Genomic DNA, 18,366 nt, shown 5'->3' with positions numbered 1-18,366 from the left:
TCAGTAGGAGCTGGCACTACAACATCTCTCTCCACACACGGACCCACACACAGAGGTTCTGTCCACATATCCAGTGTCTCTATATTAAAACCTGGAAGGACGTGACCCTTTAGGAAAACACTGGCCCCTTGGACACATTCACACACACGCTAGCCTCATATTTCTGAGCGTGCTCACGTCCAATCACTGTCTTTTCTCTCCTGACCTGAAAGTAAATATAAGAAGGGGTTACACAAATACACACACACATTCACATAGGGATACCTAGCCCTTGAATGTGTGAAATGTAGCACACTGTTGAACCTTTTCCCCCTGGAGATTAAAGGAAAGGGGAATGAAAAGAAACAAAGAGATGGAAAGCAAAAGTGTGAAGAGAGACCACAAATGTTGGCATAATCCAAGTAAAGATTTATGACGGTGTACAGCACTCGTAAATAAAAGGATGGCATCGACTTCAACGAAAAGAAAAAACTGCAGGGAAATATCTGTATTGTGTAGCAATGCTGGACACAAGGGTGCAGAAGAAGAAATTGGAGACTTTCAGGGGTCAGTTAATGTCTTTATAATCAGTGTTTGCGTGGTAACTTAAAAACATCATCTTCAAGGTCAGTAAAACTGGGATGGGAGCAGATACGACGGGAAACCTGACATCAAACAGATCCAAATGTGCAATCTATAATATCTGTCTTCATAGTTTCACAATCTGCGTGCATGTTTTTCTGCGTTATTTACTCCGTGTCAGTTTTCACTTTAATATTTCAGACCCTTGGGGACATGACTGTTTAATGGTAAGAGCAGTTTCATATGTCAGATTGATGAAGTACCTTGATTTTAAATAGCCAAAAACAGACATTACTGGTTTATCCATCACCAGTTTCTCAATTGATTTTCCAGAAAATGGACTCAACCACAGTATGTGGTGTCTGCATTACACTATAAGCTTATAATTACCACAGCGAATGCATCCCCGGCCTGACAACAATTAGAGTGTGAACCAGAATAGTGGTGGGTTCGGGTTAACGTTTCCTTTCCTTGTAACACTTTTTGGGTCAAGCTGTGATGTTACGTGACTCGGCACAATCTCACACACAGTACAAAGCACATTGCCTATAATATCCAGTGTTGCTCCTCGAGGACTTTGTTGTAGATCTATCCCTAAATTTGATCTGAAATGTTTGCTTGTTGAAATGTTGTGAAACCTATGTAAAAAAAAAAAAAACATCTTCAAATGCAAAGCCGGCAATCAAATGTGTCATATCGCATTTTTATTCTGTTTTTGGTTTCATGGCTTTGTGTACGCTCTCTTTTATACTGCCCTGTTCGCATGACTGAGTACTTATCTGAATTAGCTTGTGTGTATCTTGTGTGTCTGTTTGTGTGTGTGCGTTGCTCGGCGTAGGTACGAGCCAAAGTATCTGGCCGAACATTAGAATGTGGAACAGGATCAGAAGAAAGCATGTTATTTATTGAAAGCAGCTGAAGCCTGGAGGGAATGTGTTTTCTCTGTTTTCAGCTCGAAACAAACAGTGAAACAATACGTTAACCCCCCAACCCCGCAACTCACGTAACAGCTGAATAAAATGACGATGAAAATGTTATTCGCAGCTACAGTTGTAAAGGGCGTTGGCTGCCAACCTCAGAGGTATAAACATATTTATGTGTAAGAGAATTACTTTTTTCAGCAGGAGTCCTGTGTGATAAAGCTGTGGACAAGAGTAAGGTGTTAATGTAGCCGCAGTGAGTCAGCCCACACGTATTTTGGTTGCTCTCTCTGAACGCTTTGGATGAAAGCTTCCTCTTCAAGTCGTCAGCGAAGTGATAATGGAGAAGGCAGCTGGTCATCTGTGCCACATTGTCCGTTTATAGTCGGGCATTAACTCTGTAGGAACATCAATCGCCCGGCAGGGAAATTTTGCGCTTATCTTTGAAACAAAGAGGATCCTGTTTTGGTTATTTTAGAGGCCCCAGTTTAACAGCTGCGGCTAAATATTATAGTCACTTTATTGTCACGAGTAGACGAGCTCCATTTTATGGCAGCTTCGTGTACAAAGTAATGAGTGTAGTCTTTTGACACAGTGAACGTTCAGGGTGAGGTGCACGAGGTGTAGGCAGACGTTCAGCTCCCTCGCTGAAGGCCAGTGGTGGCCTCTGCTACTCCACCTAATCGTTTTCTGGATCGAGTAAAGCCAAGGGACATTCGTTGGGACGGGAAAGAAGGCACCTTCATCAGTAGCTGTGCTGTGCAGTACAGGTGCTGCTCTGATGAACAGCGTACGCTTCACTTCGCTGTCTCCGCATACAGAATATCATTTACTTGACTCTTTCAGTTACCTCATCTATAAATGAATGCGTAACTGTTAATGTTTATTATGCCACATGCTCACATATTTCCTGCAGTCTGTTGGCCGTTGGGTCTGTCTCTCTGTCACTATCATAATATACAGCTTCTACAGGTAAAGTGTATATGTTTTGAATTTGAAATACTTTGATACTGTGGATCTATGGCTACATTGTATGGGCAGTGGAAGCAGCCCCACCCCCTCTGTGAGCGGGTCTGTAGGAGGTCTGCCAACTGAGGTTTACAGGCTCACGGCAGGCCTGGGGGAGGGTCCACAAGCTGTTAAGAGTGCTAAACCATGTTCCGCCCTTCGCATCAGACCCCCATGCCGCTCGCCTTCAAACGCATTGCCCTTTCTAAGAACACGTTGTGCATGTGGAAGGAGGGGAGAGATGAAGGGGGAGTCTGAGGGACGGGAGGAGGAGTGAGGTTTGACGGGAATACCAGCACCTCAAGTTACCATTTAGTTAAATAACGCCAGAACGCACACACACACATGCACAGACACACCCACACAGGAATTCATATGACACACACACAATGATACACAAACACACACACACACACACACACACACATTCGGGGCCTGCACCAAGTGGTCTGCCTGCTATTAATACCAGCCCTGAGGATGCAGGTCAGGCCTCATATTTTCATTTCAAATATGCCTTTTATTCTTGCATCCAAATTGTGATGCTGTTAAGAAATTTGGCACTGCATGAAATAGTCTGACTTTCCTAAAAATCCACACACAGCCCCGAATGTGTACCAACATGCAGGATAAACATATCCGCTTACAGAGACATGCACTCCCTCACGCACTTTCTGCATGTGCTGTTAGGCCGTTAAGTCCATTCTTTTCACTGCCATCAGGTTCTGGTTGAAACTTCAGGTTCAGGCCAAGTTAACCACACACCCCCATGTATTTTGACCAACCTGATGTTGCACTGTATCGGCCCTGCCCAACCTCCATGCGAAGGGGCCCCCTCAGATACATCAGATACATCTTGAAATGGTTTCTAGGATGAAGGTCCATACAGATGTTTGTATCTTTTTGGTGATCAATAGAAGGACGTGCTGACTGAAACTGATACACCAACAGGAGATTAAAAGCAATATGATACTCTGGAGCATCAAACAGGTAAAGTAGTCGTCATGTACCGTGGCAGAATTCGCGAATTCCCAGAGGATTTTCCTCTTTTAAGATGTTTAAGACAGTGTATGATTGTTATGAGTGAGAAGTTGTTTTTGGCTGTAGGGTAGAGGCATGATGGGGGAGTTGTGGTATTAATTTCATGGATTTCATCACATTAATGGGCAGACAGACTGTATCGCATTATTTGTCATTTGATTTTCTGGTCTGCAGAAATGTAATATTGGAATTTGAAATGCTTGCCGCATGTGTTGAGGGTAGAGCATCGACAGTTTAAAGTCCTCGGGCCTCAGTATGTGGTGCAGTAATTATTCTGTCATATGTGTCACTCTTGAGCTTCACATGCTGCGTGATCGTGTAGAACCTCAGTCTCACTTTGATGCCATTTTTACTGATATGACAGGACGATGAAATGTGAGCGGAAATGGAAGAAAAGAGGAATGACATGCTGCAAAGGCGCTCGTCTGATAGCAGCGATTTCCCCCCAAACCAGTCAGCTCGTTTCACTGTTCGAGCGTTCAACTCACAACCTATTAATCAATCAGCTTGCAAATTTATGATTCTCTGATGATCAAACCACGGTGGTAAAACAGCTGCATCCCGTAAAACGACCGTCAGAAATGAGCCAATCCAACATCCACCCCTGAGAGCATGTTATAATCTAACTACAGTAACAGGTGGTTACAGAAAGTATGACTTCATCAACACACTTTGCTCGTGCCAACTACGGTAAAGTTAAAGGGAGTATTTATTCCTCATCGCTGGGGTTTCCCTCATAGATTAGCTATTCACGTTCAGGTGTCAGTTCACTGACTTGTCGTCTTTCTCTTTCTATCATCAGATGACTCCAGCTCAAGAGGTGGAGCAGGGACGGCTGCTGGTGACTCCGAACACGCCCTGGACCTGGCCGGGAAACTGGGTGAGAACTCCGAACGTTTCCCATCTCACAAATAAAGATGTACAAATCTTTGGAGGGAGCAGGAAGCTTAGAGGTCACACTTAAGATAGCTAGCTAAGAGTGTGTACGATTTAACGTGCAGTAGCAGAGTGCGCAATAAACACTTTGCAAACTGTCGGGGAAGGAGGGAGGAGTTATTAAATGGCCTCACACAGACAGAAATACACATCAGGGTGGTTGTTTGTGTAGATAATTGGCTCTGGCCGAGTGGAGAGCAGTCTATTTGTGTGAGGTGTGATTTGTTGGGACCCCTATCGTGTAACCTTCTTTCTCAGCTTGCTGTTATCCCTTTATCTTTTTCTTTATGTATCTGCTCCAACGGGCTAACACACAACCAAACTTTCAGACATCCTGCTGTGGCTAAGGCAGTGAATCAAGATCGCAGCACTCTATAGCCTCGATTGAAACAAGTGAACAGAAGATTCAAAATGTCTGCAAAGATGTCAAAATGACAAAGCCCCATCTGAGGCATCCCCATCATCCCCATCACCTCCTCACCTAACGACCGAAGTTACTGCAGAGTTTTAATGGTCAAATGTAAAGAAATCTCTCTCCGACACACACGCTCTTTCACACTGTCTGATCAAAGGGCCGGTAGTATTTTTACACAGTGAAGTGTGGCATTGAAGTGGCCCCTGAGACCCCGAACAAGCCGTCATGACTCTCAGCCACCCCCCTCTTCCTTCTCTCTGTCAGCGCTCTGTTTTGCCTCGCTGTATTTGCATGCCCTCTCGCTTACCTTTTATTTTTTTCTTGAAATAACTTTACTTTAACTGTTCATAGTCGCTCCAGTTGAAATCATTAGCTTTTATCAATCGGTCTGTCCTAATAAGAACTTCATTCTTCCCCTTTTCGTTTGTTTTGTCAACTTCTGCTGGATGGGGCTCATCTGAGACGTTCTAAATCAGTTCATCTTGATTGCACCTTGCTGTGTTTCATTCAGTTTCTGCTCTCGTCCTTGTCCAATCCAGTTCGTTTAGCTCAGCTGCACTTTGCTTTGGCTCTTCTCTCCTCTTATCAGTTCATTTTAGTTGAAACAAGTGCAGTTTAACATGTGTCATCAGCATCAGACGTTGCCAGAAAATTAAACTATTAATCATTGTCTTCTGCTCTCCCTCCTCTCTTTCCTCACTCTCTGTTGGATGTATTGACCCAGTCTGGTCACAGTTCAGCTGTAGTCCAGTAGCTTTGCTCAGACTCATGGGAGAGCAAGGCGAGACTTAAAAGCCTTTTGGATATGTTTTTTTTGTCATCCTGCCCAGCTTTGAGTCGGACGGCAGAGAGTTATATTCCCCAGACGCAGCTATAGTGAAATCTCCGGACTTCAGCACGGAAACCCATCACATAACTCTCCCCTCTGTTTGTTTACCCGGAGTTAGAATAATAACTGTGTCCAGAGAAAGAGACGCAACTGCAGTAGTTCCGTGGTGATTTATCACCCGGTTGATGGCTATCTGCTGTGGCTAGAACATGGGGCTGTAAAATCAAGTGCTCCTGTGAATGATTTCCTCTCCTCCCTCTCGGCTGGATAGTTTTTTGTTTTTTGTTTTTTCTGTTCTCCTTTTCCTCTTTGATCTGTTTTTGTCCCTGTTCATTGTTGCACTTCTTTCACGAGGGATATGTGCGAATGAATAGATGCAGGGAGTTAACATTTGGCCATTTCATTTATTTGTAAGGAGGAATATGAGTCTTTGAATTACCTACATGAAGTTCAGTCATGCATCTGCACGGACGGATGTGGTCGTTTGAATTTGTATGTGATGTTAACCGGCTATTTTTTGTTTTGAAAGAAATGATTTGCTTGGGTGAAAAGGGTGTTTTGGCACGAGGCCAGTGACTGTCTGGGTTTTTATGACTTCTGCACAGATATGCATTCATGGCCAGATATTTACGGTGCTGTTACTTAGCTGTGTCGCAGGTTTCTGAGTTTTACAACGAGCTCTCTTTGAGGCCGGATCTTTCGCTAAATATGTAGCTTCGTTTTGGAGCAGAGGTGCTGGAGCCGTGGAAAAACAGCAAACCTGGTGTGCGTCAGTTTGTGTAACTGTACTCTTGTGTGTGTGCTGATCATGTGAGTAAGCCTTTTGTGTCAGAGGAGAAAAGGAAGTGATTAAAACATTTTCTTAAACATTACAATTACAGTGTATTACAGCAAATTAGGCTGTGTATACCAAGAGGCTCACTGCCATATGTTATTACAACTCTGAATTCTTGGCACAGCATGCAGGAATTACCTCAACCTGTCTGACGCTCCTGCAAATGTACGTCTTGAGACTTGTAGTCAGAGCCTTAAAATTCACTTGGCCTTAAAAAAGAAAAATCTGTGCAACATGAACATTTTTCAGTTTAACTCCATTTCTCTTATTTACAAAATATGTGGAAACGTCAATATGATGTGACCAGATACAAAAATGTCCTTTTATGTGGAGGCATGTTTACAGTACGGTGGAAGGTTACAAACTGGTGCTGAAAATTTGTGGGTCTTCTTTCTCTTTACAGCAAAATGTGACATTGTGTTGTAGGAAACTATTACAGATTAAAACAAAGGAGGCTTGACACACAGTGAACCCTCCCTTTCTGTCGCAGCCTTTTCAGATAGCGCGGCTTTGATCGCTTGTTACGTCTAATAGAAGTGTCAAATAAGAATGTGGTGAATTCTTTCATCTGTTCTCTTTCACCAGTCTGAAGAAAAGAACAGTGCTTGTAAATATAACACTGCTCTCTAAAGCATTTATCTCGACTAATTGATTCTTCTGTTCCCTCCTTGTCTGCCTTTCTCTTTTTCACATCTGCAGCTGGCTGGGAGACCAAAGAGTTACTTATGTCTTTTGTTATTGTTTTTGTAACTTTATATCAAGAGATAATAATTTACAAGTAGCTAAAACAGCACAATTAATTTTAGAATAATAAATCCATGCCTAATTACAGTTTCAAATCCCCTCTTTGTACTTCCAGTGCGTCCTCGCTTTACCCAACCGGCAAAGATGAGGAAACGCGTCATTGCTCGCCCAGTAGGCAGCTCAGTGCGGCTGAAGTGCACCGCGAGCGGTAACCCTCGCCCTGACATTGTCTGGCTGAAGGACAATCGGCCGCTGGTGGATGAGGACGGTGGAGGCGGGAGGGATGAGAAGAAGAAGAAGTGGACGCTGAGTCTGAAGAACCTGACGCCGGAGCACAGCGGGAAGTACACCTGCCATGTCTCCAACAGAGCAGGAGAGATCAATGCCACCTACAAAGTGGAAGTCATACGTGAGTTATGCGTCACTTAGAGTTAGTCCACATCAATACTGACTGCTCCAAAAACTGCAACAGATCCATCCAGAGGCACAGCAGTCAAAGTCACAAACCCCGTAGCAGTCATTCCTGAAGATGTCTGAATGTCGATATCTACAACAGATGAGATCAACAGTTTCTGAAAGGCCAAAAATAATCGATTAAAAATGATCTAAAACAGAGAATCCTCACATTCACTTTGGGCACGTTGAATATTTCAGGGTTTTCTGGTTTGACAAAACCGGAGAATTTGAAAATTCTGGCTGCGTACAATCATTTCATGTCCCGACATGAGAGACAATTTTAATTTATTTTTATTATTAGTGTTTTGACGAAAATGATTATTTTTAGTCGTCTGAAATTTCATTTTTGTCTAGTTTTAGTGGGACAAAATCTATGGTGGATTTAGTCAACTAAAATCTCAAATCTGAAGTTTAAGAGCAAAACATTACCTAAAAAGTTTGTCTTGGGTTGCCACTCATTGGGAACATTTATGAACTTGTTAAAGCCGAATGGTATTAAAAGCTGTAAATGGCGTTTTTGTTGTGTTTTTACCAGGGTGACTGACACGCCACAGTTTTTGCAACAGATCTTTTTCATCAAACGGAAAGCCATCCAAGAAGTCTGCTTGACTCTTAAATCGAACTTTTGGTATCAATGGCTGTGAAGACCTTGTTGCAGAGAATAGCTATTGTTGATTTCCTCATACACAAAGTGTCCCACCACCTCAGAAGAGGGAGTAACTTCAACTCGATTGGCTTTCGTTCCAACTAGACATCTAGTTTTTGTTTTTTGACACAAATGTAATCTACATTTATTCAGTTTTAGTCATCATCACTTAGTGTTTTACTGTTCGTTCGTTTTCATCATTTGTTGACGACCATGTTGACAAAAAAAGTAACACTGTTGTGGTTTTGTGAATTGATGTATATTGCCGCTGGTATATGATATACATGTATGTGTATACATGCCGAACAATAATATACATTACACCGCACACAGTTTGTATATTATTATTTGACTGAGAGTCCTGCCTGATTAAGGCTGGGTTTGAAATGGATTTTGTTTCCATCTAACTCACAATACAGTTATTATGTCGAATGTCTAGGGCCATATGATCATCAACACCATAATTAACTTTTCAAACCTTGAAATGATTTGTTGGCAAAGTAATCAGTCCTCGCTTTCATAAGAGATGGCTCATTGTTCTTGGAAAGGAGCTGAGTATAGATTTCCATGTTGGAAAACACAAGGACAATAATCAGTCATCAGCAGATTTCTTTCCTACACTGTGAAATACCACAAACCTGCAGTAACAAACACAAGACAAGTTTTTGTAAGTCACAATTGTGTAATTATAACTAAATTTGACATTTCTAGAGTAAAGCAGATTATGTTGCATGACATGTTTTTAAATTGGATATATAAACTTAGCTATAGGGAGAGTGTCACCAAATTTTGTAAACTTCAGCCCAAACTTAATTGGTGCTTGTAATTTATTTCTCGTTCAGTTGTCATGGTTGGTTGCAAAGTGGAGCAACAGCCCAGATTTACCAATGGGCTCGTGGGTAAATTGCACCAAGAATAGAAGTTTTAAATAGCTTTTAAAAGCCTCATTCAACTTCAGCGGCATTTATTGATCACCAGCAGGTTTGTCAGTAAACATTAGTCAAGCAAATCAGGAATACTCAGCAGGTTTTCGGTGTGGAAGGTGAAGCCAGCAGTCTTTACTTTCTTTACTTTCTTGAGCGCTCTTGAGAGCATGTGTGTTATGATAAGTAGTGAGTGTTTTTTGATGTATTACGTTGTGTTGGAAAGCCGCAAAAAATGTGTTTGTATGCTGGCTGATTTAATGTTGCGCAGTTTGCTGGAGGGTCAGTGTTGAATTTGTGTGTTGTGCACTGAACTGTGTGTTACTGAGCATTATTGCTCTGTTGAGAGACTCAGACTGGCGTTCTCGCCTCTCGCTTTACACGGCACATCTGCGGCACATTAAGCTACAGCTGTAGTCCTTCCTGAGAGACATTCACGCACTTGCACATGAGCACACGTACCCTCACAAGCGCATGCTGTCAGAGAGGAAGTAAATCAAACTGCTGCTCGCTCATGTTAAATGTGACATTTTCTCAATCAGCAGAGATTAATTTAGCTGTCATTCAGGGCTGTTGGAAAGAGAAGTCCAAAAACAAGACGGTAGTAAAACCTTTGACATCCAGAAACAAAGATATCACAGTATTTGGCACCCCTATATAGCTCTGGATTACCTTACCTAAAATAAGAGTCAGTGCCCAGAGATGTAAAAAACTTTTATGTTGTTATTGGCTGAATGAGTCGTAGTGTTTTTCCTTTTCACTGCATTGTAGGCAACCAATAGCTGTTCTTACAAGAGCAACAACCGAATGAGCCTCCCTGAAAGTAACTGGCAGTTTATACACTTTCATCCTTTGCAACAACTGAACCACGAATGTGTTTTAAATTCTGAGTATTGAAGCAGGAGGTGTCAAATAAAGAACAAAAAAATTTGAACACATGCTCTTGGGTCGTGTTCCTGTGAAATTGCATTACCAGATACTAAAAAGGAGGCTGTTGAATGTCTCTGGCAGGTGTGTCTCTCCTGCTCGACAAATCTTAGAAAGAAATGGCTGGAGCTGTATTTTACCTTTAGCTTCATTTTTTTTTTTCAGTTAATTTTATTTAAGTTTTAATGCTGTACAAATGAAATGAATAATAAGAGAATAAGGCCCTTCTTCATTGTACTGCTTGCTTTTAATGAACAAGTTTTCCAAAACAACCAAACTTGTTTCTGTTGGAACACTCATAATAATTTCATATTAATATTAACAAATTCACCTTAAATGTTCTCCTTGTCGTTGTGTCTTCCTGCAGAGCGCACAAACTCTAAACCCATCCTGACTGGTACTCACCCTGTCAACACCACCGTGGACTACGGAGGAACCACGTCTTTCCAGTGTAAAGTCCGCAGTGACGTCAAGCCAGTAATCCAGTGGCTGAAAAGAGTCGAAGCTGGCGATGAGAACAAATTTAACTCCACTATAGAGGTACAAGCAAATATTCCACACAAAAACACAAGTGTCATGGTAAACTAGTAACGTTTGAACTGGTCCATAAAGCTGCATTTTGTGTGATGTCCATCAAAGGTCGGCGACCATCGTTTTGTGGTCCTGCCGACAGGAGAGGTCTGGTCACGTCCTGATGGCTCTTACCTCAACAAGCTACTGATAACCAGAGCAAAGGAGGAGGATGCTGGCATGTACATCTGTCTGGGAGCTAACACGATGGGCTACAGCTTCAGGAGCGCCTACCTGACTGTCCTACCAGGTCAGAGGAGAGAAAAGGAGAAGGACAAATAAGTTATTTATCTCACAGGTTTAAAATAATAGAGAGCAAATTAGATTCAAATGAGTGGCTCCTGATCAGACCTCAGCAGCGCTCGATGACGAGCTGATCCTTTGAATCAGGTGTGTTGGAGCAGGAAACATCTAAAACCTGCAGGACTGTGGTCCTCCAGGACAGAGCTGGAGACCTCTGCTACAGAGGGGTTGAGAAGAGTTGGTAAACCTAGCCTGCTGTTTTTAGCCATAAATGCAAACGACTATTTCTTAGTCTACGTAGAGGAGCCTGTTACCTTCATTTGTTTACTTTACATATATTAGGTAGAGAAAATAACCAACACCCAACCAACCAAAGATAAACCTCGGTCTGTTAATTAGATCCTATTTCAATTTGATTTTTAAGCCAAAATTTCCTTTATCTGCTGACTGCAGCGCTCCAATGTAAGAATTTAATGGTCATTTGGTGCCATAATATTGGCCGTTTAGATTTTTTTTACTCGTCAGTTCAATTAGCAGTTGAAAATAATCATTATCTTGGTTTAAAATATCACCACCTAAGACCATCAGTCTTGGAGATTTAAATCATACAGACATGACTGATCGAATGTCGTCTTTTCTTCCACAGATTTGAAACCCCAAATTAACGCTGTCCCCACAGCCACATCCCCGAGTCTGCCATGGCCCGTCATTATTGGAATACCAGCAGGTGTCGCCTTTATCTTTGGCACCGCCCTCCTCTGGTTTTGCCAATCAAAACGCACCTGCTCTGCCTCTTCCCCGTCTTCCTCCTCTGCCCTTCCTGCTGCTCAGCGTCTACCTGTGGCCAGTCGTGAGCGAGCCTGCCCGACGCTGGCTGCTCAGCCCGCCAACGGGGATAAAGATTGCCTTTCGTACGAGGACTACGTTGCCCATCAGCAGCTGCTCCTGGCTCACGGAGGCGCTGCATTGGCCCCGAAGGTCTACCCGAAGATTTACACGGATATTCACACACACACACATTCGCACGTGGATGGAAAAGTGCACCAGCACCAGCACATCCACTACCAGTGTTAGCAGCAAGGCCAGCGGGGAGCTTTGGTGTTTCACATCCAACTTTCATATGAGCATGTTCCTGTGCATGCAAACTCAGTCACAGCAGTATGACATTGAAAGCAAAGAACAAGGAATGCCACATGCAAGAGACCGTTCCGATACAGAAACACGGGATCATGCAGTTCCTCCTCAGTTTGCGTCAGCATGTTGTGTGCAAATGGAGTTACTCAAGACACCCGAAACAATGAAGAATGTAAAGCGGGAAAAGAAAGATCTTTATTTTTAACCAACATGGGAGCCAATCCACTGCAAACTAAGAGAAAAATCCCCAGATATTTTCAATTCGAGCCTCTCGTTGAATGAACTTTCTCTGTAAATGTATATAATTCTCTCCCTTTCTGCTCATGGGCCTTAAATGAAGCAACAATGAACTCACTCCTCTGTCCTCTCAGTACTTTGGATAAAACCTCAGCCTCCTCAGTAACAAGACAAATACAGTTGGCTTTCACTGCAAGGCTCCAAATATAGCTACTTGTGTATATAGTGAATATGATTATATGGCATTTAGCATGCTACTTCATCCTGGGTAATCTATAAAGAACAATATAGCCTGTGTGTAATGTAATAGCTTAATTTCAGAGTATATCTCAGGCTGTAACAACTGAGCCATAAGAACCACGACTGAATACAAACACCGCTGTATCCACACTCAGCAGAGAAGAGGGCACCTGGTTTTTGCTTCAGCTGTTATCTGGCTACTGCTGTGCGTGGAAAAAATGCTGATATCAACCTCACTTTGTAGATTGATTTTTAGCAGCAGCTACAAAATAATTTCTCTTAGAACGGAAACATGGTATTGCCCCCGTCCCCCCATGGTGGCATTTCCTGTTTGCAACGTCTCCTGTTCAATCGTAATTTGACACATACTGACTGAAAAGTGAGGGGGATGAATTTTAGCAGTTCTCATCGTGTCATGTTGAGCCTGTTTAGCAAATAACACAAAGGGATCACCAAAATTGCCTCAGTTAAAGAAGGTGCCTCCTCAGAGTCCTTTCCATGTTTCATCGATCACTTTTGAGAACTTCTTGTATCACACAGCTTCTTGTTTATCTGTTTTAAAAGGCCTAAGGGAGATAAACTACAACTTTGTAAACTTCTCTTCTAACACTGCACAAGATGTAATCGAACATTGAGCTGTATATTACAAGTATGATAATGAGCTGTGTTCTCACCTGCACCACCATCTATCACCTCGATAATGAAAATGGGAAGTGTTACAAATAACTTGATGTAGATTAATCTTAAATTTCCATCTATGTGCTGCACAATGGCAATGAATTATGAAAGTAAAATCAGGAGGTATCTTGTAGATTTGATTCTGTTTCCACAAATTCTCCCAACCAAGTTAAAGAGATTTTTGAATAATGAGACCTACAAATGTGATTTAACTGGATTTTATTCCTTTTGTTGCTATGGGTTTCCGAAGGTTTCATGGTAACCCCTGCTAAAGCCCTGGCACACCTATGCTGCATTCCCACAAGTGGAGTCAATTATTTTAACTCTCCAGAGCTCTTCCCAGGACCACGAGCACATGACTCAGTCTTAGCTCAAGAGATATCCTCCGAATGGTTTTTCACTTTTTAGGGTTTATCACTCGCTATATCAGTTTCATTAATACGGTGAATTTGATGAATTTAGGTAATTCCTAACCCAGTTCCTCCGCACTTCATCCTGAGCAGAGGTCTGATCAGCCAAAGTGAAAACATCTGTGTGTTTGTGAGGCTCTGCTTGTCAATGAAGTCACCAGCAGCTGTTCAGACTAAAGCAATTAGTGCGCAATATAACAACCCAAGATGTTTGCCTGGTTGGGCAGGAGAGAGGGGAATTGTGTATTTGAGGTTAGCAGACCTCATGGACCCAAAGCAACAGGAGAAAGGTTCCAAAGCTCAAAATGGAAAGTTTGTTCTAGAAACTGAAGCTACAAAATCAAATTCTGACACATACTGGTTTAAGAATGTGTCAAAGTTGAATGTGAGTTTTGCATATTTAAGCGCTGAGGGAAACTCTCTCCTGGTTGCTGTTGGGATGTTTCTTTAGAATCAGCTGGTGATAAACATTTTTAGACTTGGCCAGAACCTCCATTAAAAGCTGCAAAAACCTTTTGATTGCAGCTGTTTCGAACGGACTCGCTCTCTCTCAGGTGTCCATCTTGTCGTTCCCATGTGTGTGTCCATGGATCTGACCACTTTAAAAAAAAAAAAAAGAAAAAAGGAAACAAAGGTAAAATGATATCCTCAGATTAGATTAAGGTTTCAGCTGCTTTATATTACAGCTCTCTCTGAAAGGCCCACTTGGCATTGTTGTGTATGCTTGAAGATGTGGGGTGACTCTCTCCAGAGATGTTTAAACATAAAGATGTGGGTAAATGTAGAATTGTACTGTATATATGTGAATTATAACAGAGGCTGGAGGCTGGTCGTGTAGCCGATTGTATTTGTACTGTATTTAGTTTTCCTCAGTCAGTCTTTCTTCAGGACATCTAAAATATAGCAGTGAGAATTTTACAAGGGTGTTTAAACAACCGTGTGACAGTAAGTGATATATTGAGATCACCTGGTGAACTCAGTAACACATGTGGCCGTATATTTTTGCACATAAATCTTTAGGAAAGTAAGAAAATGTACAAATATATTAATATGGATAAATCATATATGCCCTTTTTTTTATCATACTCATTGGTACACAGTCTGAATTTGAAGTTTTGTCTGCTGTTACTCAAGTATCAAAATACTCAAAATATAGCCTAAAGATAATTATGCTGTCGTCTGTAAGGCTTTGCAGAAATTTGCGCAGATGCTTAAGGATGTTCAGGCACAACTTAAAAGCATTTCTCTATATTTCCAATGCACCAAGCACAGCACCATGTTTTCTTCTGGTAAGATATAATGAAATCCATCAGATGTAAGCAAATCTCAGCAAAGACAGCATTTGGTTTGTTTGTTTTTTGCTTTCTCAATTATTTCATTTATTTGCCTATCTAGAAACTCAGCTTTAATTCCCCATTTTGAGATTATTTTTTTTTTTAACCCTCCTTCTGGTATTTTATTTTCCTCTTTGTCCAAAAGTAAAATCTGAATAGTTTTTTTTCTCATTTCACATGCAGGTTTTATATGTCAAAGCTAATGGACTGCCAATAGACTGTATATGTGCACGTACGGTTTGCACGTGAAATGACATTAGTGTTGAAATGATAGACAATGGAAGAGAATCAAGTGAGGGTGCTTTGGACCATACAACAACTCTGCCAACAAAACCCAGAGCGAAGAGTGTGTTTTTAATTTATTTTTCTTTTAAACATGTTTGTTAATTTTCATATAATTGGGCATTATACTGCATGAGTGGATTTTGTGTTATAGTCACAATGTAAGCTATGTAGCAAATACCATGTTCATGTCATTGTAAGATACTGTATTTATACACACAGACAGAATATACAAAAATTTTATTGGTAACCTTTGTATCGACAATCTTGTACAGTCTATCGTCATTTAGGATGAAAAATGTGTTTTCTCTCAATGTAATCACATTATTGGTGTCATTAAAGAAAATTGAATGTCTCTGATACTGTCTGTTTTTAAAGAGTCAGTCCTAACCAAGTGTGTCGCACTGAAAATGCCACAAATCTGTCTCTCAGCGCTTCAGTCCTCAACTACATGGACACAGAGAGGCATCCTAATCCCATGCAGCACGCAACCTCACAGCGCGAGGGGGACCGTCTTTAAGTGACTGTCCTCTAAATAGTTGTCGGCCTTCCATTGTGAGTGCTGCAGCCGGCGTCTCATCTGTCGACATGTCTATCTGGAGAGATGACAGATGGACAACCGTTGCGTGCAGACAGAGGGTGTGAAGTCCCAGAGTTGCTCTGACTCATTTTAGCAGAGGAAGACGAGGAAAGAAAAAAGTGTTGAAAGGATGGACCATCGCAATAGGGTGGATGATGGCCACGGGGCAGCACATGAGAGCAGAAAAAGATGGCGTACAAAACAAAAATAGTCACGTCAGAACGACTGTGGCTGTGACTTCCCCCACTGCACTCTTCATTGATTGTGAAGCCACGTTGTTGGCCTTGGCTTTGTTAAAGCTGAGTATCAGTAGCTGACCTGCACAAAACCCCATAGCCTGTTGTTATTCATTCATTCATCCACATTTGCTTATCCATCAGGTCACAGGGGGATGCTGGATCCAGTCCCAGGTAACCTTCCAGGGCGGGATTCACTCAGGACAGGTCGGTAGTTTCTTTTTTTTGGGGGGGGGGCAGGGTTGCAAGAAGTTAGGATAGCCACAGCTGGATCATTTGTAATTGGTGTTCTCTGTGGAACTAAACCAAAGTAGCCACTGTTTATTTTTGTCCTAACAGTCTGGATCATAATCAAATCCTATGACTGAGGTTGGCTGGATCTAGATCACTAGACTAGATCCAGCCAAAAAATCCTTTCTTAAAACCTTTAACATTCACTGACTAATGTGTCAGGAAGGAGCTCTGTAGTTGCTCATCCAGCAGGCACAGTGGAACATCAGCTCTGGTTTGTTGGACTTGTAGTCACATTGAGATTTATGCTTGCTTGATACCAGAATAATGAGCTGAATGATCTCACACACAGGAGTTACCAACCTTTTTCCATTATATGTAGTAATTTAATTCATATGTTGATATCAATCTATTGATTGGCTATCGTGTCTTTAAAAACCTTTAACTACAATCCTTACCAGCCTCCATGTGTTCAGATCGACCCAGTGAAGTGGCCTTAGGACAAATTATTTCTGTTAAATATTTACTTGGATGGTGATGCCAATTTGCCTCCGATTGGTAGCTGAAATATCACTTTTAGAATATTCAGATAAAAGAATAAATAAAAAGCTTGAGTCAGTGAAAATAGAGGCTGTCAGAAAGAGTTGTAGCAGGAAAAAAAGCAAAATTAAAAAAAAATCTTCTCTGTATTTGTGTTCCTTCCAGTTGTCTCCAGATTTCATATAAATTGGATCAGACAGTCCATATTAAATGGATGGAGATTGACACACATTTAATTTCCCCTCATGTATTAGAGCCTTTGACCAAAATAGGATCATTAAGATACATATACAGTTTCATAACTTTTAGGATCATAAGGTCAGAAACGGGAACGAAGGGGTTGAAGCTATTTTGGATGTGCGATGGAAAGAAAAAGCAGTTTTAGGAGGAGAGGGAAAAAAAAGAACAATGAAAATATACAGAGAGGGAAAATACCTCTCAGGAATTTGTGGTTTTGAATTTTTTGCAAAGTCAAGTTACTCATGGCTGAATGACCTAACTCAGGGATTTACAAACCCAGAAACCTGCAGATTTCCTCGCATCTGGCAGTTTTCACTTGTGATAAATAAATAGCAGTGCAAGTGATATTGAAGATTTAAGGCGGTGAAGGACGTTAAACATTTGATAAAACTATGTCTAACACCATGTGTGACTTTGTTTTTTCCATCCTTGACATTCAACTCTTGTTCTTTTCTTATCTCAGAGATTAAGCCTTTCCTGTTTTTTATTTTTCCTTTCTTTCTTGGTGTGTGTGTTCCTGGTTATCTCCTGTGAATTTGATGGACTTGTGGAATTGGAAATGGAGAGGGCACACAGAGGAGGAGGAGGATGAGACAGGGCTGGGCTGCTGACAGATGTGTTGAGCTCACTGCTGATGAGAGGAGATGAGAAAATGGAGGATCGTTGGAGAGTGTGTCAGGGGAGAGGGAAAAGAAATGTGCGGAGCAGAAGACATCAGCGAGGCCCGAAACATCTGAACTGTCCCATCTGTACATTCCTTTTAAAAATGTATTGACTTTTAGTGTTAAAACTCTGAATTATATTTGATTTTCTTCTTCGACTGTTCGGTAACAGTCTTAAATTTTGGTCCAGGCTACACACACAGATCAGTAATAATCAAGAACATTTTTCAAATAGGTTTTCAAAGTTTTGAATTTACTAAAAAGCTGACAATTTCAGCACATAGTTCAGAAGTACACAACATCAACACAAAGTTTTTTTTCCCTTTTGTTTCCTTCACTCACATCCGTTTTGACAGAATTATAATTTAAACATTCATTATACACTTAATATGTCATAGAAGTTTATATCTGTTGGTTTACAGGTAAGGAAGTTTTCCCACAAAGGAAAAATAACAGGAGAGGGCAGAACTAGACACTTTGTCAGCAAAACTTTTGGTGAATGAAACCATTT

The 18,366-nt window shown here is 41.4% G+C and overlaps 1 protein-coding gene across 1 annotated transcript in view; it reads left to right on the top strand.

Annotated features, from left to right (window-relative positions):
- fgfrl1a (fibroblast growth factor receptor like 1a) overlaps positions 1–14,367 on the top strand; it is a 58,973-nt gene extending 44,606 nt beyond the window's left edge. The window contains exons 4-8 of the mRNA XM_029512334.1: positions 4,330–4,407; positions 7,402–7,695; positions 10,606–10,778; positions 10,878–11,058; positions 11,698–14,367. Coding sequence (XP_029368194.1) covers positions 4,330–4,407; positions 7,402–7,695; positions 10,606–10,778; positions 10,878–11,058; positions 11,698–12,125 — 1,154 coding nt within the window. The 3' untranslated portion in view covers positions 12,126–14,367. The remainder of the gene's footprint in view (positions 1–4,329; positions 4,408–7,401; positions 7,696–10,605; positions 10,779–10,877; positions 11,059–11,697) is intronic.
- The last annotated feature ends 3,999 nt before the right edge of the window (positions 14,368–18,366 follow it).

This window comes from Echeneis naucrates, chromosome 10 (assembly GCF_900963305.1).
Source record: "Echeneis naucrates chromosome 10, fEcheNa1.1, whole genome shotgun sequence".
Lineage (NCBI taxonomy): Eukaryota > Metazoa > Chordata > Actinopteri > Carangiformes > Echeneidae > Echeneis > Echeneis naucrates.
Note: the sequence above shows the minus strand (reverse complement) of the source record. Positions and strands in the feature narration are given on the sequence as shown.